This window comes from Acyrthosiphon pisum, chromosome A3, assembly GCF_005508785.2.
Source record: "Acyrthosiphon pisum isolate AL4f chromosome A3, pea_aphid_22Mar2018_4r6ur, whole genome shotgun sequence".
Taxonomy (NCBI): domain Eukaryota; kingdom Metazoa; phylum Arthropoda; class Insecta; order Hemiptera; family Aphididae; genus Acyrthosiphon; species Acyrthosiphon pisum.
Genome location: NC_042496.1, coordinates 9,501,006 through 9,524,761, shown reverse-complemented (window position 1 = coordinate 9,524,761; position 23,756 = coordinate 9,501,006). Strand labels below are relative to the sequence as shown.

At 26.8% G+C, this 23,756-nt stretch overlaps 4 protein-coding genes across 4 annotated transcripts; all 4 read left to right on the top strand.

Annotated features, from left to right (window-relative positions):
* The first annotated feature begins 662 nt into the window (after positions 1-662).
* LOC100161509 (transcription initiation factor TFIID subunit 2) lies at positions 663-7,900 on the top strand. Its single transcript, XM_003243754.4, has 19 exons — positions 663-1,149; positions 2,048-2,102; positions 2,190-2,353; positions 2,442-2,658; positions 2,737-2,975; positions 3,035-3,256; positions 3,332-3,545; positions 3,625-3,915; positions 4,125-4,333; positions 4,391-4,630; positions 4,717-4,969; positions 5,063-5,203; positions 5,270-5,463; positions 5,576-5,787; positions 5,847-6,069; positions 6,597-6,726; positions 6,796-6,984; positions 7,070-7,387; positions 7,453-7,900. Exons 1-19 carry the CDS (start codon positions 1,106-1,108, stop codon positions 7,645-7,647), a joined length of 3,750 nt encoding a protein of 1,249 aa, XP_003243802.1. The 5' UTR covers positions 663-1,105; the 3' UTR covers positions 7,648-7,900.
* A 1,373-nt stretch (positions 7,901-9,273) lies between these two features.
* On the top strand, positions 9,274-13,541 carry LOC103307638 (ubiquitin-conjugating enzyme E2 H). Its single transcript, XM_008183742.3, has 2 exons — positions 9,274-9,486; positions 11,791-13,541. The coding sequence occupies exon 2, from the start codon at positions 11,821-11,823 to the stop codon at positions 12,367-12,369; it is 549 nt and encodes a 182-aa protein (XP_008181964.1). The 5' UTR covers positions 9,274-9,486; positions 11,791-11,820; the 3' UTR covers positions 12,370-13,541.
* LOC100169001 (methyltransferase-like protein 6) lies at positions 9,348-15,597 on the top strand. The gene is made up of 3 exons (XM_003243753.4): positions 9,348-9,486; positions 14,064-14,731; positions 14,796-15,597. Exons 2-3 carry the CDS (start codon positions 14,064-14,066, stop codon positions 14,965-14,967), a joined length of 840 nt encoding a protein of 279 aa, XP_003243801.2. The 5' UTR covers positions 9,348-9,486; the 3' UTR covers positions 14,968-15,597.
* A 2,811-nt stretch (positions 15,598-18,408) lies between these two features.
* Positions 18,409-23,376, top strand: LOC100168367 (rab-like protein 6). Its single transcript, XM_001952626.5, has 11 exons — positions 18,409-18,567; positions 18,913-19,055; positions 19,133-19,239; positions 19,297-19,547; positions 19,989-20,129; positions 20,196-20,396; positions 20,481-20,695; positions 20,761-20,941; positions 21,426-21,513; positions 21,617-21,754; positions 22,956-23,376. Exons 2-11 carry the CDS (start codon positions 18,926-18,928, stop codon positions 23,061-23,063), a joined length of 1,560 nt encoding a protein of 519 aa, XP_001952661.2. The 5' UTR covers positions 18,409-18,567; positions 18,913-18,925; the 3' UTR covers positions 23,064-23,376.
* Positions 23,377-23,756: the final 380 nt, after the last annotated feature.

The window sequence follows — 23,756 nt, the reverse complement described above, 5'->3', positions numbered from 1 at the left end:
GTACCTACCTATATATACATCTACTCATAATATTTTCGAGTTTAAATAATTAATCGTAAAAAAGAACATAGATTTTCTATTCACATCGCCTATCTTAACTATAGGAATGAACGTTTATTTATTAAATAATATCTTTTAATATAAATATAATATATATATATTTGAATTTTAAAAGCAACAATAATAATAACAACAATAAGGGTCGAGCTTTTAACATAACATTAAACATGTATAAATGCAGCGTAACATTTGAACTTCAATATTGTCAAATAATTTATGTATAATATATTTATAGAAATTATTTATTCTTCATTGATTTAAAATGTTATTTTTTTTACTTATATACCTCCAACGCGGACTAAGATATAATTATATCTTAGTCCGTGCCTCCAAGTCCTATGTATTCTTATTATATTATACTAGTATATACTCTATTCAGTATAAGAATTCCCACTTTCGTGCACGCAACTGAGCCGCCGGCGCCCGGCAGCCGTCAGACCCCCCTGACCCCCTGGCGAGCTGCGCTGTGATTGGTCGCCAGTTTATAATATTGTTATTTACTATTTTACGTTTTGACCTACCAACAACTACTGTACCACAGAATTGCGACACTTGTTCGAATGTATTTAACGACTGGATGTTTGAAGAAGATATTGTATTATTGTCTGACGTGATAAAAGATGATAGACCATAGAGTTGCTGAGTTACTCGAATACTGACTCTGTAGAATGTAGTTGACAGTTGACAGTTGTTAACTTAATTCATTAGTTGTTATTACGTCTTTTTATAGTAAAAAATCCACAGGCTGTGGTTTGTCTAGATTTTTAAATGATACGATATTCGTTCAAATTTCAGACGATTAATAATTATTACCAAATACTATAAATCGTTTATAGTATTTGATATTTGTTATAACACTGTGTGTCTTGTGACTTCTATCTAAGTTCTAACGACATCTTTAACGTTTTGTGCGTGTGTGATATGTATTTTTTAATTCATTACTCACGAATGATGTGCCGACAACGGTCCCTTAGATGCTTAGCGCTGTAATCATCGATCATACCACAAAATAACTAAAAAAATTAAATCATATACAACAACCACCATGAAGAAGGATAAAACAGGAGACACCGCAAGGCCTTATAAACTATAAGTATTTTGTCATCGAAATTGTTGTCACCTCCAATGACACAATTTTACTGTTTTATTAAGAGGATGCTACCCATGGATTTGTTGTCTCCGTCTTACACACATACCACATAGCAAATTTTCGTTCACTAGTTTCAATAGTGAGCTAGTTTTGATATTAGAGTGATTTGACCTATCATTAATTTTCTAGATAATAACATTATCTGTGCTTAAGCGTTGGCTTTTATTAAATATTTTAATTTTCAAGCGAGATATGAGCATTTAAAATTTTTGATACTTCACATACCCATATTTTGCTTGAAAATAAAAATTTTGAAAAATCGGCAACGCTTAAGCACAGATAATGTTCTTACCTAAAAGTTTTAAAATAGGTCAATTCACTCTAGTATCAAAACTAACAGCACACTATTGAAACTTGTGAACGACAATTTGCCAGGTCGTGCGTGTGTAAGACGGAGATATGTATGGGTAGCGTCTTCTTAAGAGTGCAAATTTGTGTTGAATCTGCTAAATTGGCCCAATATGGGTGGTATTAAACTATCAGCTTTGAATAAATCCAAATTTCTCAAAAGAGATTTTAAAATGAACTTATGCTTTGAACCTCTAAACCTAATTGACTATTTCTGATCAATTGGAAATTTGGAACAATTCTCACATTGGAAATATTATTTTGAAAATTTATTGGATAAATCGATACTAAATTAAATTGACCTTGTGTAATTTCCAAAATTCTTATTATCTAATCATATTATAACATTAATTTATTAGATTTTATATTAGATTTGTTAATCACACTAATAAACTAAAATAGTCACATATTTATAGAATTATAAATTATTTAATTATTTTAAATAATTAGGTATATATATTAATAATATTAATGTTTTGACAATTTTACAGCCCATCAATTGGTTAGTTTGACAGGCATTAGTTTTCAACGAAAAAATATATTGGTAAATAAGTTTAAATATTATTATTTGTTTATTTTTGGAACAATAATTTTATAAGTTGGTATATACAAATTTATTATTTTGTTTTAGGGAATGGTAGAGCTAACAATTATACCATTGAAAAATAATCTTCAATTTATAAAACTAAATGCAAAACAATGTCGTATATATCGCGTAACTGTTAATGAAAACATTGAAGTTCCTTTTCAATATTTTGATCCATTTGTTGACATTACTCAAAATAAAGATGAAGAGTAAGCATTTACCTATAATTTAAATATTTAATTTCTAGAAGAAAATTTTTTTTTTAGTTATTTAAATGTCATTACTATTTCTTTTTAGACCTACATTAACTGCATTTTCTGCAGCTCATTTAAATGCTGCTCAGATAACTGAACCCGATAACAATAATGGGGAATTAGTTATAAGTCTACCTGCAGAAATTACAACATGTGTGAGTGATGGAACAAGTATTAAAATAAGTGTAGAATATTCTTTGGAACAGCCTAGTGGAGGTGTCCATTTTGTTATTCCAGAAGGAGATGGATCTTTAGTTGAGGTATAACTTTTAAAAATTGTATATAATGATATAAAATATTTATATTTTGTTTTAAAATATGGCTTTGTTTATGTTTAGAGACGAGCTCATATGTTTACTATGTGTTTTGAAAACTCATCTCGACTATGGTTTCCGTGTGTCGATAGTTATGCGGAACCATGTACATGGGATTTAGAATTTACAGTTGATGAAAATATGACGGCAGTATCTTGTGGAGATTTAATTGAAGTTGTTGCAGCTCCTGATTTAAGGCGTAAAACATATTATTATAGTTTATCAATGCCCACTTGTGCACCAAATATAGCCTTAGCAGTGGGGTAACTATTTAAAAATAATTAAAATCTTAGGGCGATATTAAGTAATATATATACTTTAGACCTTTTGAAATTTATGTGGACCCTACGATGCATATTATAACTCACTTCTGTTTGCCGGGGCTTTCTGAACTTCTACCTACAGCTGCAAAGTACACCCATGAAGCATTAGAATTTTATGAAGATACGTTATCTAACGGTTATCCTTATAGTTGTTATAAACAAGTATTTGTTGATGAAACTCCTACAGATTATGCATCGTATGCATCAATGGGTATTATGAGGTTAAGTATTTAAAATTTATGAAAGTAAAATTCTAGACCCTTTTGTTAATTATTACCAATAAACACTTTTTGCAGTGTTAATCTTCTACATCCAAAACAAATTATTGATCAAGTATATATTTCTAAAAAAATCTTGGCACAAGTTATGGCAGAGCAATTTTTCGGTTGTTTTATTTCTACTCAAAATTGGTCTGATTGGTGGCTAACGTGCGGTATAGCATTATATATGTCTGGTCTTTTTGCAAAAAAATGTTTTGGCAATAATTCTTATCGTGAATGGATTCACAATGTATGTATCTTTAAAATTATCTTGTTTGTAAATTTGTCATTTGATTAATTTATTGAAATTATTGATATTATTAATGTAGGAATTAACAAGTTTGGTACGATATGAAGAAGAAATAGGACCTATAGTGTTAGATCCAACCCAACAACCTGCTCCAACAAGTAGTGGTCTTGTCAGTCCAGGAGGAACTTCTAATCCTGGATTTTCATTATCTTTTAATAATGTGCAAAATACTAATGAAACCTCAAATTTTTATTTCTCTACACGTAGCTTACACACAATATCACCTCGTTATTTTCATTACATGACTAAAAAGGCACATCTTGTATTAAGAATGTTAGAAAATCGAATTGGCTATTCATTATTGTTGCAGGTAGAATTTTAATATAATCTAATCTAACATAAATTGTAATGTACTTCAAATTATTATTGTCATTGATTAAAATTACTATTCAATTAACTTACTTTTTACATTTTACTTCAACTTTTTATAAATTATAATATAAATTATATATTAACATTAAACATTTTGAATATATTTTAGGTATATTACCTTCGTTCATAAAATTATTATTTTTATAGGTTTTGAACAAGCATTTATCTTTAGCAAGCAATGCATCTCAAAATCCAATGAACTCAGGTTTATGGGGCCACATGTTAATTAGTACAAATATATTTAACAAGACTATTTTTACTGTATCAGGCATAGATATGTCTGTATTTATTGATCAATGGGTTAGAACTGGTGGTCACGCTAAATTTACTTGTACCTTTGTGTTCAATAGAAAAAGGTTTAATACTATTATTTAAATTTAAATTACTTATTTTACATATTAGATTTCTCTTAGGAATACATTGGAATTAGAAATTAAACAAGATGCTGTTTGTCAACGAGGTATTCGTAAATATGTTGGCCCATTATTAGTTAGCATTCAAGAATTGGATGGTCCATTTAAACATACTTTGCAAGTTGAAGGTAATGTAGCTCGAGCAGATATTACCTGTCATTCAAAAAGTAGGCGTAATAAGAAAAAGAAAATTCCTTTGTGTACGGGGGATGAAGTAGATATTGATTTAAATGCTATGGAGTAAGTAAACATTAAATAATATATTATCCATTATTAATGTTATACAAACATATTGTAACAACTAATTGTATTATATTTTATTTCAGTAATGACTCACCAGTATTATGGATTCGATTAGATCCTGAGATGACTATTTTACGCAGTTGTATTATTGAACAACCTGAGTACCAGTGGAATTACCAATTGCGACATGAAAAAGATGTAACTGCCCAAATGGAAGCAGTGGTAGCTCTTGATAAATTTCCTACAATTGCTACACGTAATGCCTTATGTGATATTATTGAAAACGAACAAGTGTATATTCATGTACGGTGTAAAGCTGCTCACTGTTTAACTAAGGTAACTAAGCTAACTTGAAACTTCATACTGTAATTACAAATTACTAATTGCCTATTATGCATGATTACTATCAACCTATTTTTCTGATTATAGATTGCAAATGCAATGGTTACTAATTGGACTGGGCCTCCAGCAATGTTGGCAACATTTAAAAAAATGTTTGGTTCATTTTCATGTCCACATATAATAAAACAAAATAATTTCTCAAATCTACAACATTACTATCTACAGAAGGTACTCCCATTAAATAAAAAGTAATAATAATCTTTTAAATACCTAATATGAAATTGTTTGTCTTAGACAATTCCAATTGCAATGGCTGGTTTGAGAAATTCTCATGGAATTTGTCCCCCTGAAATCTTGAAATTCATATTAGATCTATTCAAGTACAATGATAATAGTAAAAATAGATATTCTGATAATTATTATAGAGCTTCACTGATTGATGCTCTTGGTGCAACAATTACACCAGTTATATCTTTAATGCAAAAAGCGTAAGTAACAAAATTAATTATTGTTATTGAAAATGAATCGCCTTAAGTACTTAAATTATTTAAATATTCTTAAATTTATCATTGCATAACTTAGAATATATTATTTTTCTAGCTGTGATATTACTGCAGATTCACTCTCCGGGGATTCAAAATTAATACTTGAAGAGATTACACAGCACTTAAACTTGGAAAAACGTCTGCAGACCTACAAATATCCTATAACAATTACCTGTTTAAAAGCTATCAGAAAATTACAAAAATTTGGCCATTTACCCAATAACCCTAATATTTTTCGTTCTTACTCATCATACGGAAATTTTATTGGTTTGAATTTAATTGGAGTATTTATTATTAATACTTGTTTTAATACTTTTTTTTTTTAGGAGTAAGACTTTGTGCATTAGAAGCTTTAGTTGATTTCACTTGCTTAGATGGGCGTTGGGATGATTTAAAGTATCTTATAGACATAGCAGATAGTGATCCAGATCCAAAAGTTAGGAATGAACTTGTTCGCATGTTGTGTAAAAATCCACCATTTACACCTAAAAAACCAAATAATCGATTAAACAATGATTATCTATCTCATCATTTATGGAAACTTATCAAGTAAGTACATATAAATATGGAGGGCCGAATTAGATGGATGGTTTTATGGGCACTTGCACCAGGCAGCAGATGTTTGGTGAGGGTAGCATCTAAATGCCTGAATACTTTAAAAAATGTTTGAATGAAAGTGATCTAGGTACTGAATTTTTTATTATTTGATGAAATTATAGACAAACCAAAATATTTTCAAAATCTTATCATGTCCAGAAAATGCTATTAAAAATACTTGATGGTAATTTTACTTATTAATTTTGAATTATGACTTAGCACCCGTTTTACAATCATATGTTAAACCTCGGTTACGCTTAACCCACTGATTTTACTGTCCCAATTTGGTGGTTTAACCTTAGTTTAACAATTGTAATATGAGCACTAGTACATTTTAAACTTTTGACGTACCTAGATACTAGATTCTTTAGAAAGAATAAAGACACATAAAAGTTAAATGCATCTTTATTCCTTGTAAAACCATTACACTCAATTACAAACTTAAAAAAAAAAATGTTAAATGTAATTTACTGTTTTAGTTCATTGTTATCTTATGATACTACATTACGGTGTAATTTTGTTGACTTATATTATACTTTATTTGGACGTCAAAAAATTTTACGTGCTGAAGTTGCGGCATTGTACAAGCCAATCAAAGTTGAAGTAGAGGTTAAATTTTATTTTATTAATAAAAAAATATTAATTATGTTTAAAAGTTAACTCATTTTTGTGTAATAGGCAAAATCTTGTACGCTTCCAAATATTATTGTTGAACCAGATAATAATTCTAATAGTGAGCGTGGTATCAAACGACTTATTGATGAAGGAGAATTAGATGTTCCAGAAATTGTTGATCAGCTAAAAGTTGAAAGTGATAATTTAGAAAATGAATTTGGTGATCATTTACATTTTGATAAGAAAATTAAAGTAAAGTTTAATTTAAATCGTAAAATTGTTTTACTGCTCCATGATCATATTTTACTTAATTTGTTTGATTTAAATTATGTTTAAGGCTGAGGTCAAAAAAGAAAGTGAAGAGTTAATGAATGAACTTCAAGAAGTCAACTTAGTTTCAAATATCAGGCCTTCATTTGAATTGAATGAAAACAAGTCTAAGACAGGTTATTTCTCTGAAAATTCTGCTTCACTTCCTGGAATTATGATATCCAATTCTACTGGACCGGTTGGTTTTGAACCCGGAATGTTTAATGTAAAACCTGAAGATCAGTCCAATAAACCTGTAGTTGTACAAAGTGAAAATAAACACCACCATCATCACCATCATCACCATCATCATCATCATAGTAAAATAGATGGAACCAGTAATTCTGTATGTTAAATTTAAATGTTAATTCTGATGAAAAATTAAAAACACAATTTCATAACTTTTTTTAGAGTAAGAAAAAGAAGAAAGACAAAAAAAAACATAAGCACAAGCATAAACACAAACATGAACACAAGCATAAGCAAGATAAATTGAAGGAAAAAAGTAAAGAAGATAATACAATTATTAAAGTAAAAGAAGAAACATTGACATCTGGAAGTTCTAGTAGTGATGATACATCTAGAGACTTGAGTGTATTTATTTAATTAATTTATACAGACTATAAATATGTATATTTACATACGTAGTTAATATTAACTCAAATTATCATAAATAAAATAACTTCAAATCTAAGTTATTCAAATTTCTGTTTATAACATAATATACTTTTTTTATCATAATTATTAATTTCAATATTACCCTTTTAATGAGAAACTTAAAAAAATTGTATAGGTTGAAAAATGTTATTAAATAAATGTATATTATATTAATAATAATATATAATTTTACTAAGAATTATATGGATGTTTGTCTATTTGCTGGTATTTATATTGATATATTATATTTATAATAAAAACCTTAAATTAATGTTGGTTTTGTATACTAAATTACATATTTTTAAATATTATTTTAAATTTTAGAACAGCATCATTATGAGGTTATAGTCCTGCTCATTGATGCCTACTGGTAGTTAAATTGGAAGTTATCAAAAGTAACAGTGGAACAATGACTCAATAAATTTGTATATATTGTCCATTTCATTATTAGGTATTTAAGACTTAGAAACCAGTACATTTACATAACAAAGATTCAAAAATGTCATTATTTAAGGCAATAAAGAAAATTAAATAGAATATAAGAAAATGAATTATATATAAATTGTATAATTGTTGAGCTATCATAGTCCCCGACTAATAGCTATAAATAAAATAAAAAAAAAAAAGAAAATGAATTTAAAACATATTTTTTATTTTTTTCACTATTGGTAAAAATGTAAAAATGATCACATTCCTTAAAACAGCAAAAAAAAAAATCAACCTGCATATTATATACCAATTACTATTGTTTGAAATACTTATTAAACATATTATAAGAATACATTGAACGAATAACAAAGCATTATAATATTATATTAATTTCTATTTAAAAAACAAAAATGTTGTTTATTATTAATAAACAACATGTTTGTGAGTGGTGTATCTAATAATAAATTATTATTATATAGACTGTTGAAATGCTCTATAAAGTGTTCATTTTTGTGAAATCATAACATATAATTAACATAAAAATAAATCATTATGTAAAACACCATTTGATAGTATAAGTATTATTTTAATTAAAATAAACAAATTTTGTTAATTGTAGCGTTTTGAAATTAGTCAAAAGAAGAATACTAAAATTGACTAGACATCCTCTAGTTTCACCAATAGAGCTGATGTAGTGGTGTATATCTGCAGTGCATACAAACAATATTTATTTAGAACCAATAATATTATATTAAAATAATAAAAAATAAATAATAAAATATTATTTTTCTTTCTACGATTATTTTTGAATATGTTGACTTGTTAACCTGGTGCGGCGATGAGATGTGAAATCATTGGCTTTTTAATTATTAGAAGGTCTATGAGTGAAAATATGTTCACTGACTAAAGTCTAAACGGCTAAATATGTGAGGCAACAGATTTAGGGATTTCTTATAATAATTCAAATTCACCGCGTACCTTCCAGTCGGATGCGGGTCAGCTGATCGCTATCAGATAACGAGTTGTGCGCATGACAATTTCTTTTCTTTCATTTTTATTATTACTATTATTATTATTATTATTGAGCTCACAGATGTTCTAATGGCTGTTTTGCATTCAATATTATTGGCTCATTTCTACCTTGTCAGAATTAATTCGTCATAATCAAAAGTCCGAGTGGATATTCATATTTTGGCTCTACGACTTTTCCCGTCAACCGTTCGTGTTCGCTTGTCGTGGCTGCCTAGCAATCTGTTCTCGTGGGCCGTTCGAATCATCGTTCGTCGCTCGAATTTCCAAGGATCCCGATCAGCCCAAGTACTACCCGGACGGACTTGTCTGGTCTCGCTCCAGTAACTAGTAAGTAAGACGCAATAGTCGTGTAACGAACTTGAAGTACTCGCATCCGGACAAAGGATTGTTGGGGACCCCATTTTCATTCCGTCGACAGTTCCGACGTTTCTATATACCGTCTCCGAATTATATACATTTTTTTAAACGGCTTACTATTTGTTTATCTGAAAGTTTTCACGATTTCACCAAGGCTTTGGCGAAACGATTGATTTATGATTACTGACCCAAACGGTTTCTTGCGACCATAATTATTCCATTATGTTTGCGCATGTATAGCTTGCCTACCTACCAATTATTGAGTAATATTCGATTTATATTAGTCCTTGAGATTGCTTAAATTTAATTTTTAAATAATTATTTTGTGTCCCAATTGAGATCGGGTGATTTAATTTAAAATTTAATAGTATAAATATATCGTTTTTTTTTTTTTTTTTAAACTAAATTGTCCATATTTTATTTTTGTTGATCTAACATTTTTATAAATAAGGTGTACATGGTTTCATTAATAATGCTATATCTATAGTAAATTAAAATTTAATATTTTATTTAATAATAAAAATTGTTGCTTGGAGTTATTTATTGAACATACCTATTTAAACTAAAATATAATAATAACTTTTATTAAACTACTGAACTACCCAGGTACCTACAATAAACTAATATGAACAGACATGGCTCAGAACTTAATAATTAAGATAAGATCAAAATACGATGTTTGGTCCCCGGTATTTTAAATCACTAAATTTAAATCGCTATTTTATTTTATTTAAAACTTAAATTATTTTTACAAAAGGTAAAATGTCAGTATAATTTTTATTAATAAAATATAAAAAATGTTAAATATTATAAAATATATTACCTAGGTACTATATAATTTTCATCAGTCGAATAAAAGTGTTTAATAATATAACTTAACTATCTATATAAAAGTACCTATAATACATTTATGTATAGTACTATAGGGGTGGCCATGAAATCCGAATATCCTGATAACTAAATCCAGATTTGAATCAAATTCTTATCCTAATTTATGGATTTGCTTTTTATTTGACTTATAATTATTTTTAATGTACCTTTGGTAAAATAATTTTTTTTTTTTGCAATCTAAATATATGTTATAGAATCAAATTTATTAGAATATCAAAATGAGTCATTGATTCGCATACTCGGATTTTCGAAATCCCGATATACCTACCACTATAAAATACAAATACATTTGCAAAAATATTTATTCTATGATACCTATTTCAGTCACTATTTATTTTACATTTAAAATTTCAATTCCATATTAAAATTATATAAGGCCATTCTTACAATGTCCGGCAAAGTGTAAGTTAACGTATATTTTATTACTGGCAGAATTCGGCCAGTTAAGTGTCGATTAATTTTAACCAGACATTGTAAGATCGGTCCTTAGCCTTTTTCAAAAATATAATTATTAAATTTAAATTCATTGCCTACTATATAATATTTATCAGTAAAATTTAATTTTCAAAAAATATAAGTAAACTATAAATAAATAAATAACTCACAGGGGCCAAATTTTTAACCTGGATGAAACATCTGTATGACTGAAACCACTAGTGTTAATGTATTAAATACCTAATTTAATTTTGAATTTCAAATTAAGTAATGCATTTATGCCACATCTTTGATATTTTTATTTATATTCCTATTCTTTAGAACTTGTTTATTTATTACAAGAATTATTGATAAAAAGTTGGGTACATTTTTTTGTTTACAATTGCAATCTTTATCTATTTAGGGTTCCGTACTGTTAAAACGGGACCCTATTACTAAGGCTCTGCTGTCCGTCTGTCACCAGGCTGTATCTTATGAACCATGAAAGTTAAAAAGTTGAAATTTTCACAGATTATGTATTTCTGTTGCCGCTTTAACAACAAATACTAAAATGATGATGGTATTGAACTCTTTGTGAGCGAGTCTGACTCGCGCTTGGCCGGTTTTTAATTTATCTACCTAACCAAAAGGAAAATGATTTTGAAAAATATTTAATTTTAATAAAACTCTGTAGGTAATATAATAATATTAATTTTGGTAGTTAATAAAATAAATAAAATATTCAATGTAAAATATGTACAATAATGAAGAATTGTTGTATTATTTTTATTAAATCCAATACAAAGTGACCTATTCAATTTGCTATAACTTTTTTTCTTCAAATATATACATAAATTAAACTAAAACATTAGGTATCTACTTAATGCTTTATTTTAATCATAGTGTAATTCTGTAATTTCTAAATAGATAGGTATCACCGTGTACCTAAAATATAAATATATTTTTCAGTAAACTTGGTATACACTTCTGCCAACTGCTATGTCTTCACCTAGTGCCGGCAAGCGCCGTATGGACACAGATGTCATAAAACTGATAGAAAGCAAACATGAGGTTACACTTTTAAACGGCTTGAATGAGTTTTGTGTTAAACTCTATGGACCACGTGGTACTCCATACGAAGGTGGCTTATGGAAAGTTCGAGTTCATCTTCCCGAACATTATCCATTTAAGTCTCCTTCAATTGGCTTTATTAATAAAATTTACCATCCAAACATTGATGAAGTATCTGGTACTGTTTGTCTCGATGTAATCAATCAAGCGTGGACTGCTTTATATGACCTGCTTAATATTTTTGAATCGTTTCTGCCCCAGCTGCTCGCCTACCCAAATCCAATAGATCCATTAAATGGTGATGCTGCAGCTTTGTATTTGCACAAACCTGAACAGTATAAAAAGCGTGTTGAAGAATATGTAAAAAAATATGCTACGGAAGAAGCGCTCAAAGATGATGGAAATGCTGGTTCAGATAGCGATGAATCATCTATGTCGGAGTTTAGTGAAAGTGAAGCACAAGACATGGAGCTATAGCCATCATTTTCAACTAAAATTAATTAATAATTATAAATATTATTATGTATCCAGTTTTTTCGTTTGTTTTCACTAATTTACTTAAATTTTAGTTAAATTAAGTAGATATTGGTAGGTTTTTTTATGTTGATCACATCTTTACAATACTTGGAGAATTAATTGTGTAGATATTTTTATTAAGGACAACAAATTAATTTGTGATATTCATGGAAGGAACTACAATAATAATAATAGTATTACGTCAAACTTTAAACCCATTTTCATTAGATTTATACATGTTCATAGTCCAGAAAATTCTTGAAATTTATATGCTTGGCTGTGTTGAACAATCTGGTAATATTTTTACGAAAGTTATTTAACCATCTAAATACTTATAGATATAATCAAATAAATTTAAAAAGTTTAAATTAAAAGTCTTAATTTTAAAAGTCAACTTGCTTTTTAGGGCAAGTATTTTCTACCTTATTTTACGTACCACTAATTTGTTAACATGGTTTAATTAATTTTCAAAATTCACAATGCTGTTTGTATTAACCATATCTTAAGAACAACTCTTTCATATTTTGTAAATTGAGGTTCAATTTAGTAATATTTTATTAATGATTTACATAAAAACTATTTAGTAAAATTGTCTCAAAACAGTACAATAGGTTTAATCTAAAAATTACCTATATTATGTTTTTCTTGTTTTTGAAACAAAATATATATCCTCTATCAACTTTTGTTACATTTTAATAGACAACCGAGATTAGTAAATTAATTAGTCTTAATTATAGAGTTCATCATTTTTCAAGCATTTGTATATCCCAATAAAGAAAATATGTATATTCATATTTAAAACAAATTTACAATGTATTGGAATTTCACCTTAAAATAATGGGTGTAAAGGTGACGTAATTACAATTAATTTTTAAAAATAATTTGTGCCACAATGGTGAAAGTATACCATGTAGCCTTAAGTCTCTGGATTATAATAGAAGTATTATTGCTCTGTTATCATATATAGTTTTATAATAAAATATCATCACAGGTTTCTATGTTATTAAATGCCGTGTTATGATGTTTAAAAGTTCCCTTTCTGTTCTTATATGAAACGTGACGGTTGCTTAGATTAATAAATATTTGTAAAAATGCATTCATGTTATAATAAAGCAAGTATATAAAAATTGTAATTTAAAAACAAATTAATTAACTATCAAATATTTTAGTTTTTTTATTTGTTACTGTTTGCGACCATGCAATTTATATTTTTTTCTCATTAAATAAGATTTTAAACCAATATCATTTTTTTTTCTTAAAGAATCCCCTGATCTCAATATGTTTTAGGTTTTATTTTGAAAATGTAACTTTTCTGTTATTAAATCTCCATTCAACTTTTGTAATGCCAATTATATACTACAGATAAAGTAACATAATAAAAAAATGATAAGCCTTAAATCCAAATTATATAGTATAGTAAGATTTCGATTAAGCCATTTATTAATGCACTATTGATTTTTTTTTATGTATTCAAATTGCTTTATAGCTTTATTTTTCCTTAATAAGTTAAGTTTTATCTTGTTGTTTTTCATTACAAAATAAATATATATTATACATTATTTATCATTATAAATTTAATATATATATAATTTAATAAGTATGTACCTTTAAGTATATAATATATTATGTGATTTTATTGTGCATGGAATTTTTAGATGGATGACTGTAGCAATAATAATAGTAGATATCAAGAAGAGACAACCAACCCAGTTCAATTAAGTGAACATGATCAGGCTATTCTTTCCAAACAAAATTCACGGATGGTGTCATCATTCAAAGCACAAGAAATTGAAAAAAATTCAAAAAAACATTGGGATATTTTCTATAAGAATAACGGAAATCGTTTCTTTAAAGATAGGCACTGGACAACTAGAGAGTTTTCTGAATTGCTCGGAGATGATATTCATCAAAAACATATATTAGAAATTGGGTGTGGGGTTGGAAATTTTATATATCCACTTCTTGCTGACGGATTGAATGCTATATTTTATGCATGTGATTTTTCACCAAGAGCTATCGAATGCTTGAAATCAAATCCTTCTTATGATCCATCACTCATTAATGCATTTAATTGTGATATTGTTACGGACGAATTGATCACCAAAATACCTGAAAATAGTTTGGATTTGGTAACTGCCATATTCGTATTGTCAGCTATTCATCCAGACAATCATCGAACAGTTCTATCAAATATTCATAAAGTCTTGAAATACGGAGGACTACTATTATTTCGAGACTATGGCATTTATGACATGGCACAACTGAGATTCAAACCAGGACACAAGATAGCAGACAATTTTTACATGCGTCAAGACGGTACAAGGTGAATAGTATTTTTTTTATAATTAATTATAGAATATTTATTTATATATTTTTAATTGTTGCAGATCATATTTTTTCTCGATTGAATATTTTCAAAGTCTAATGGAAACTAATGGGTTCGTAGAATGTTCTAATAAGTATGTGTGTAAAAGGACAGTTAACATAAAAGAAGATGTTGATGTACCGAGGCGATTTATTCAAGCAACATTTTCCAAGCGGTTGTCTACAGATATCTAACATATTTTAATATGATAAGAAACTTTTTACTATTGGTTATGATATTAATATAATTTAGTTTAAAAATATATCTTGATTATTAAAACCAAGAAAAGTATTTGAGAATATATTTTATAAAATAATTATATGTATAAGACTTACATAATTATGATATGTAGTAAAAGTGTAAAATGTAATAATGCAGTCTTTACAAACATTACCAAATAATATAATGTGTTCTCTGATATGGATTATTTCATTTTATTTAAATTTAGGTGCTGTGTAAGATCTTGCACCTTGTTTTCTAAAAAAAAATTCTATTTTTATTGTAGTTTACATTTTCAGAGTGTTTATTTAAAAGTAATATTCTAACAGCATATTAAGTATATATGAATTTAACAATTCAACAATTTATTTGTATTGTAAAAATGTTAACTTTAAATTAAGATTACTCTTTTAAAATAAATATATTTTAAGCTATTATTAGGTTTATAGATCTATAGTCAATGACTTGTGGTAACTATAATAATATGTTGGTATACTATCACAATTATTGTTGTAATTTTATTTTTAGCATTAATAGAGATATGCATAAGATTTTTTCAAATTACATTTGTGGCAATAAAGATTTATATTATATATAAAAAAAAAGTGTTTGTTTGTAATTGTTGTATTGGAAGTTTATACTTAAATACTTTTAAATACTTAAATATTTTTTAAATGAACATATCGTATTATATTATATTATCTATTTAATATAATATTAACTATAATATATTGTACTATTTGTATTTGCTTTAAAACTTAAAAAAGTATTTTTTTAAAAAATCTGATTATTTAAATGTTTAGACAAAATAAATTTGAATTACTCAAGAAAAAACATGTTAAAATACAGTTGTGATAAGAACAATTATACAGTTAGTATTAATAGTAAATAAACAATAGTTTGATTTAAAATATTTATATATTAATTCAAACATCCTTTCATGAATTTTTTTACATTTTATACACTACTGATTGACTTACCTAGATATACCTAATATATTAAATTTTAGTTTAATTAATAATTTTATAATTTAATTTATCAAATATTATTTATTTTATCACATATAAAATCTATCTTACCATTTAACATTTTTCTAAATTAATAAACAGTAACTTGCTGAATACATTTTTTTTATTTTTTCTATACTAGTTGTCAAATATAATATAATATTATAAAAGTGATTTAAGTATGAAATTTTGAGAGACTGATTATTTTAGTTATTCCCAATTATATTAAATTGTCATAAAGGTGGTGACAAAGGTTTCAGATTGTAAAAGCACCTAAACATAAATTAAAGTTATTCATCCTAGTGTGAAGTAAATACACATTGTGGATAAATCGTTAAATATTTTTCTCATAATTGTATAGGCCCAGAAATCAGAATACTCCTCCCAAAGTCCCAACACTATACTCTCTACATCTGCTAATACCATTATTGACTTCAGTAAAATTATAATAAGTATCCAGAGGCATATTTAGGAATTACTTTCTGTATGGGCTAATTTACCACTAGTCGAGAATAGAATTAACATAGCTGTAACTAAAAATTGTTTTAGGGAGCCAAGTGGCTGTAAACATAACAGAAATAAAATAAATAGAGATTGCTCAATTTTCTTTTATAAATATTTTGTAAACAAATTTTTATACATTTTTTTAAAAACAATATCGACATTTAATTTATATTTAATGTTATATCAGTGGTGTAGACAAGAGGGGACAGGGGGTCAGATATCCCATTTCCTTTTTATTACCTTAGTAAAAAGTTTTGAGAGGTTGGTGATTTTCCCCTCCCATTTAGCTATTTCGTTTTTTTTCGATCCCCCCCTTTCAGAAATCATGTCTATGCTACTGTGTTACATTACAATGAATCGTCATCAAGTCTTGCTTCTGACAATCTAACATTTTCTTGTTGATTCTTTAAAAACGTTTACAATCAACCTAGTGCTGAAAAACTCCCGTAAACAGAATATATACAAGTGAATACAAAAAAAAAAAAATGGAAATCCATTTTTAAAAAATAGAACGCACCATTGACGTATGTGAACATAATTCTAAACACTATCGAAAAATACTCCAAAATAACCAAAATGCATTCTACTGCAATAATGACCTTAAAAATTGTTATATAACTATTTTTTTAATGTAATGTTATTAGTTACTACCTAAATTATAATTTCCAACAAGCTTAAAATAATTTACTAAACATACATTAAACAAAAAACTGATATTTTATAAATTTTATGAAATTTTGATTTTGAATATGTAAAATAAAAAATAAAAATTAATTGTTGGAGTATCTGTTTCTTGAAACAAATTAAGTAGGTACCTATACTCTGTCCAGCAAGAGAACGCGCCGATTCTGCGAATCCCCCCCGCTATCAAAACCGGTTCCCCTTGGGCAGGGTAATGCGTAAGGGAACCAGTTTTGGTCGGTGCGCGGCGCGATCTCTCGCTGGATAGACTGTACTTAAACTTTTGAAAAATGGTCGACTTATTTTGAGGCTTGAGCTGTTTACGGACAATTTTTTTTCTACAAATATCAATAAAATTTTATTTGTTGGGCCAAAAAGCGTCAAAATTTAATACAGGATTCCTGATATACTGCTTAAATTGCAGTTGAAAAATATTATGTAGGCATAATTTTTATTTATAAGCATTTTAAAGTTCGAATTTTGCAAAATGTATCAAATTTCAAATTAATAAATGACTTTATTCACAATAATATCATTAAATATATACATATAGTAAATAGTAATATCAACGGCTGACGGATCGTTTTCGCTCAGAATCGTTTTTCCTATTCAATTATATTATATCATTGAATTCAAATTTAACACCATCCATTACAGTGACCCACTTGTAACCTACTATACAGCAGAGTGACATCCACTTGCACGCCTTTTTTTACTTAAATTAATACCTATTTGACCAATCGACAACCTTAATATAAATTGGAATTCGTCAGAAAAATCTATTTAAAAAATGTAATTAATTTGATTACACTCTAATAGAAATGTTTAGATTTACAAATTATTTAATATTATAATATGTGAAATGTGATATGTCTTGTATTCGATTTATTTACTTATTTTATTTATTAATTTCATATTTTCATGATGAACGTACAAGCATGACTAAATAAATATTTAATCACGCGTACCTATAAGTATTAATATTATTGACTATAGGTAGGTACCTAACCAAAGTACATGGTCGGTTGGATTATTGTTCTAATTTGTTATTAGTATAATAGAATTAGTTTCTAATAATTAAATATGACGTAAGTCATAAATACATAATAGCAAAATATACAAATTTGGTTTCTCTTTATGTTTTGGTTTTTTTTCCGTGATTCCAAAAATCAGTAATCACATGTCTTTACTTTTTAATATTATCATCGTGCCTCTTATCATAATTCAATGTTCTGCGTTATTCTGTGGTTCTGCCATCAGAGCAAAACAATATTTAAATAAACATTTATATAAATACAGAAGATATGTGATAGTGTGATTAGTGGTACTGACTATTATAGTAGTGCTATAGTAGACAGTTCAACAGTTGTAGTGATATACTAGGTAAGTAAGAACGTATTAGTAGAGTGTAGACACTTGTGGACTGTCACTTTTTGTCATTGTTGTAAATTCAGTTACTTATTATAACGTCCAGATAGGCAATACCATTATAATTATAGGGTAGTTGTTTTGAATGTTACATAACATAATTGAAAAAATATAAACTCATTTTTTGGGAAAGACATACTCAACTTCATCAGTAACTGAATCTACAAAAACTTTAAAATAATTTATTTAACGATGAATATTAAATTGATTTATTGATAATAACTATAAAATAAATACTTGAGTTAAAATAAACTTATAATGATTTTTAAATATAAATTACTTTTTCTCTTAACTGTCTAGAAGCCTCAAAAATATGTTTTCAACACTGAAACGTTTGGCAAACAAAACCGTAGAAAAAGATACAACTGTTAATACAACTTCTCATCCAAAAGCATTACCTCAGGATTTACAACGATCTTTTTCTAAAGGAATTCAATACAATTGTGAGTCTTTGAATTAATTTTTAATTTCTTCATTTTCCAACTTGTTATTCTATTTGATTACATGTTATGATTTTCAGTAAAATTAGTTATTAAAGGAGATAGAAATGTTGGTAAAACTTGTTTATGGAACCGTTTACAAGGAAAGCCATTTTTAGCAAATTATGAAGAGACAGACGAAATCCAAGTATGACTATACTATAATATTTACAAATTAAACACGGTTATAATTATTTTATTTAAGGTTGCTCATATTCAATGGAATTATAAGAACACAGAAGACGTTGTAAAAGTTGAAGTATGGGATGTAGTTGATAAAGGAAAAAGACGACCATTATCATCTTCAAAGTCATGTGATGTTCTAAAAACAGAGCATGATAAAGTTAAATTATCTCCTATACCAGTAGAAGATACTCCAGTTCTAGATGCCGAACTAGTTGATGTTTACCGTTGTACAAATGGTGTCTTACTAGTATTGGATATCACTAAAAGATGGTATTAACATTATTTTGAAATAACTAGATCATACACAACTAGATCAAAATATGTAGTATATTCATTTAACTGACCAACCACAAATTTGTTTCATTTCACATAGAATGAATGTGATAATTCAGTGAATAATTTATGTTTTCCTAAGCCAAACAATAAATAGCCAAGAACATTTTCAATATAATTTTACACTGATAATTATCTAAATATTATTTGAAATTAAATCAAAAATGCCTAGGCATGAATTAATGAATAAGTAATAATTTTTACAAAAATTAAATTAATTTCTTTTACTCGTGCACCATAAAATTAATTTTTGTAACATCTTATATCTAAAATTAAAAAAAAAACTCAGTGATTAACATTTCCAGTATTACAAATATCATTACTTGCAATTTTGTTTTTCATTAATATTAATTTTTTGAATTGATTAAACATTTTCAGGACATTGGATTATGTATACAATGAACTTCCTAAAATTCCAGATAATATTCCAGTATTAGTATTAGGTAACCATTGTGATATGAACCATCATCGAAGTATCAATGGAGAGGAAATAATTTATCATTTGAAGACTCTAGACAGGTATTTTAATGATAATCATTAAATTTTGAAATTGAATTCTGTTTTTTAATAAACTTCTCACTTTAGGGGTACACCTATTCGGTATGCTGAAGTTTCAATGTCAAATGGTTTTGGTTTACGGCTAATATATAAATGGATTGGTATTTCATTTTTGCAACTCCAACGGGAAAACATAATAAATCATTTAGAAACAAATGGAAGTGAAACAAAAATTATGACCATGGAGTTGGATGTTTATCAGCAGAGTAATGAAGCAAATTATGATGAGTAAGATATTCATAGTTTAAATTGTAATATTATTTAAAATAATAACTATAATAATTAAGTACTTATTTACAATTTTGTATTTAGATTTTTATCTAGATTATCTAAACAACGAAGAGCTGATGCGGAAAATAAATCAGTGGCCCCTACTTTACCTTTACCTTTATTAAATAAACCATCACCAGATGTAAAAGAAGCTAAGTCTCAAGTTGAAAATTCAAAAATTATAGATTCCAAAACTCAAGATATTGCACAAAAAATGTTTCCTGGAAATAAGTCTAATCTAGGGCAAACAGAATTAAGTAAAGTGTTCTCAATAATTCAATATGAGATAATAAATATTAAGAACAATTATTTTATTTTATAGGGAAAGATGTCAAAATACTTAAAGAAGAACCTTTTATAAAAACTTCTTCGATAATAAACATTAACAACTTGGATGACTTTGTTCCTGATGATGAATTAGATAAATCATTTTTAGAAGATTCCGGTCACGGGGATATTGTTGTTAAAACATCTAAAGAAACAGAGATACATTCTGATGAAAGGTAAAATACATGATTTATTTACCTAAATGTTTACTGATTTTAGAAAAGTATTTAATTACTACATTTGATTGTGACCTGCAGTTCTACTGAATGAGCACAAAGCCCTTGGCACTCCACGATTATCTTTGATATACTAATATATATATATATAGATCCTACATCACCTGCAGAACTCAATTTATAAAAATTAAAGAAAAAGTCTATCTACAGTGGAAATTGTTTAAAATAAATAATAATGTTAAAAATTAGGTCAGAAAAATAGGTCTAAAAAAAAAAAACAATTATTAGTGTATCTACATGAGTATAGAAAGTAGTCTTGTCTTATCTACATTATAAATCTGTGTTCCATTTTTATTACTTAAGCTGCCTTATCTTTTCAGGCCAATGTTTTAGCAATATTATAATTCCTGAAAATACAATATTATGTCTTGAAAAGTTGAAACAAAACCAGTTAAATAATAAAAAAAAATTCTTTATGTTTTAGTGACGATGATTGTGGAAATCCAATGGTAGCAGGTTATCAAGCCGATGTAGATCCCGAAGATTTTACACCAGATATTGATAGAATTAAGGTGATAAACACTTTGAATTCACCTAATAGTTATATTGTTATAATTTTTAAAAATAACAAAGTATACCTAAAGTAGTAATTTAATTTGTTTTTATTAACTTAAGATTGAAAAGAACAATGCTGAATCAAATGACATAAACAATTGGTCCTCTATTCAAAATACTACAAGACCAAGACCAGAAGGTGGTGAAGATGAAGAATCAAAACAACGTGTAGATGGATTAAGTAATGTTAGTAAAAAGGTAATGTAAGGTATTATTGAGAAATAATAAAGATCCATTAGTATGATTTTTTTTACAAGTATTTAAAATTAAAATTTTGACAAAATGTATCAAAATTAAAATTTAAGGATTATTTAGTAGTTAAAAATGTATATGTTCAATTTGTATACCTAAGGATTGAACATTTGAAACAAGGGGTTTTAAGGGTATAAATAGTTTATACTGTAACTAAAATATCTAAACAATATAATAAACACATATATTATACATTTTATTACATATATTCTAAACACAGTTATTTTTTACAGACATTATAAGTTCAAATTTGGACAAAATTACATAATATTAAAACCGAGAATAAAAATTTTAGTTATTTTGTTGTAATTTATAAATATTATTCGTGGGCATATAAAACTTTTAAATTATATTATTATATTTTATACACGTAATGACATTTTCAAATGTAATTTTTTTGGCAAATATGAATTTAACTTGTACTAATGCATATAATAGTAAAATAAATTACTTTAATCACAATAGTATCATCAAATAATAAATATACTTAGTAATATTATAGGTTGACAGACTGTCTTCTCTCAGAATTTTTTTTTGGGTACAAAAAATTATATCATTGAATTCACATTTAACACTATACATTACAGTGACTTGTAACATAATGTACAGCAGTGACTTCCAATTTTTAATTTCAATTACTACTATAATATTAAATTCACAGTATTATATTATTTAGTTGTATATACAATACTAAGGGGCATAAATAGTTTAATGATAGAATTAATAAAACTTAATCAAATTTTAGAAAGCTGTAACATTGTAAGAGGATAGTTTTAAATTCTATTATGAAAGAATAAAATTGAGGATAACAATTTTTAAAAATGTTTGCGCTTATACAATGACCTTTGGTATTTGGTCAATTGAAAGCCAATAAATAAAGATACATTTTACAAGGAGTTCTAGATTAAAGTATGATTCTCAGTTGTGTAACCTTGGCTGTATTTAAGTATTTTACATATCAATGAGTAAGCAAAATACACCTGCATCTGTAAATTCTAATGATCATGTTTCAGTTCTGTAACACTTACAATATATAGATTTGTTTATACAATTTATTACTATAACTGCTAGAATATCCCATATAAATAAAATATTTTTTTTAACTATTTGCAACAATAATAACAAATATATTTTGTCTAAAATCTAGGTAAAAGAAAAAAAATCCAAGAGTAAAAATGAAAAAAAGAATAAAAAGAAGACTAATAGTCCTAAATCTGAGTATGAGAACTTGGAATGTTTTTTAAATGATGAATAATATGATTGATGTTTGTTTTTTATACTAATAGAATATTTATTGTTTTGTTTTGTTTTGTTTTAAATAAATTTTACTACATTAACATTTTTGTTAAATTACTTGATTGGTGTTGCATTATTATGATTGTAAAAAGTAATATCAATAAAAAAATAGATAAAAGTTATGTTTAATGCAAAAATTAATATCATATTTTGTAGAATAAAATTAATATCGAATAGAATTTTTTTAAAATACGAAATACAAAGATAATATATTAATATCATGCTATGTAATTTTGATATTATGTATATTATATTATTTTAGCATCTTCAAACTGGCATTTTAGAATTTATATCTAACCCTTCCATCTAGAACAGGGGTGTCCAACCTTTTGTGAAGACTGGGCCACATCATATGGGTAGAAGTTGTTATGGGCCACATACTTTTTAATAATAATACATTCAAATTGAATGATTAAATTATATTCTATTATACATTAATACAACAATACATTTTTTTATAATTTTACTATAGTGAATAATAAGCAGAATTATCAACATGAAGCCAGTAAAGATAAAACACTGACAAAGTTTATCTTTCCTTGATTTTCAGTATTTTGTAGTTTTATATTTTTAAAATATACAATTAATTAATAGTTTTTAAATTGATGTGAAGGCCGCATTAAAAACTACCACGGGTCACGGGTTGGACACC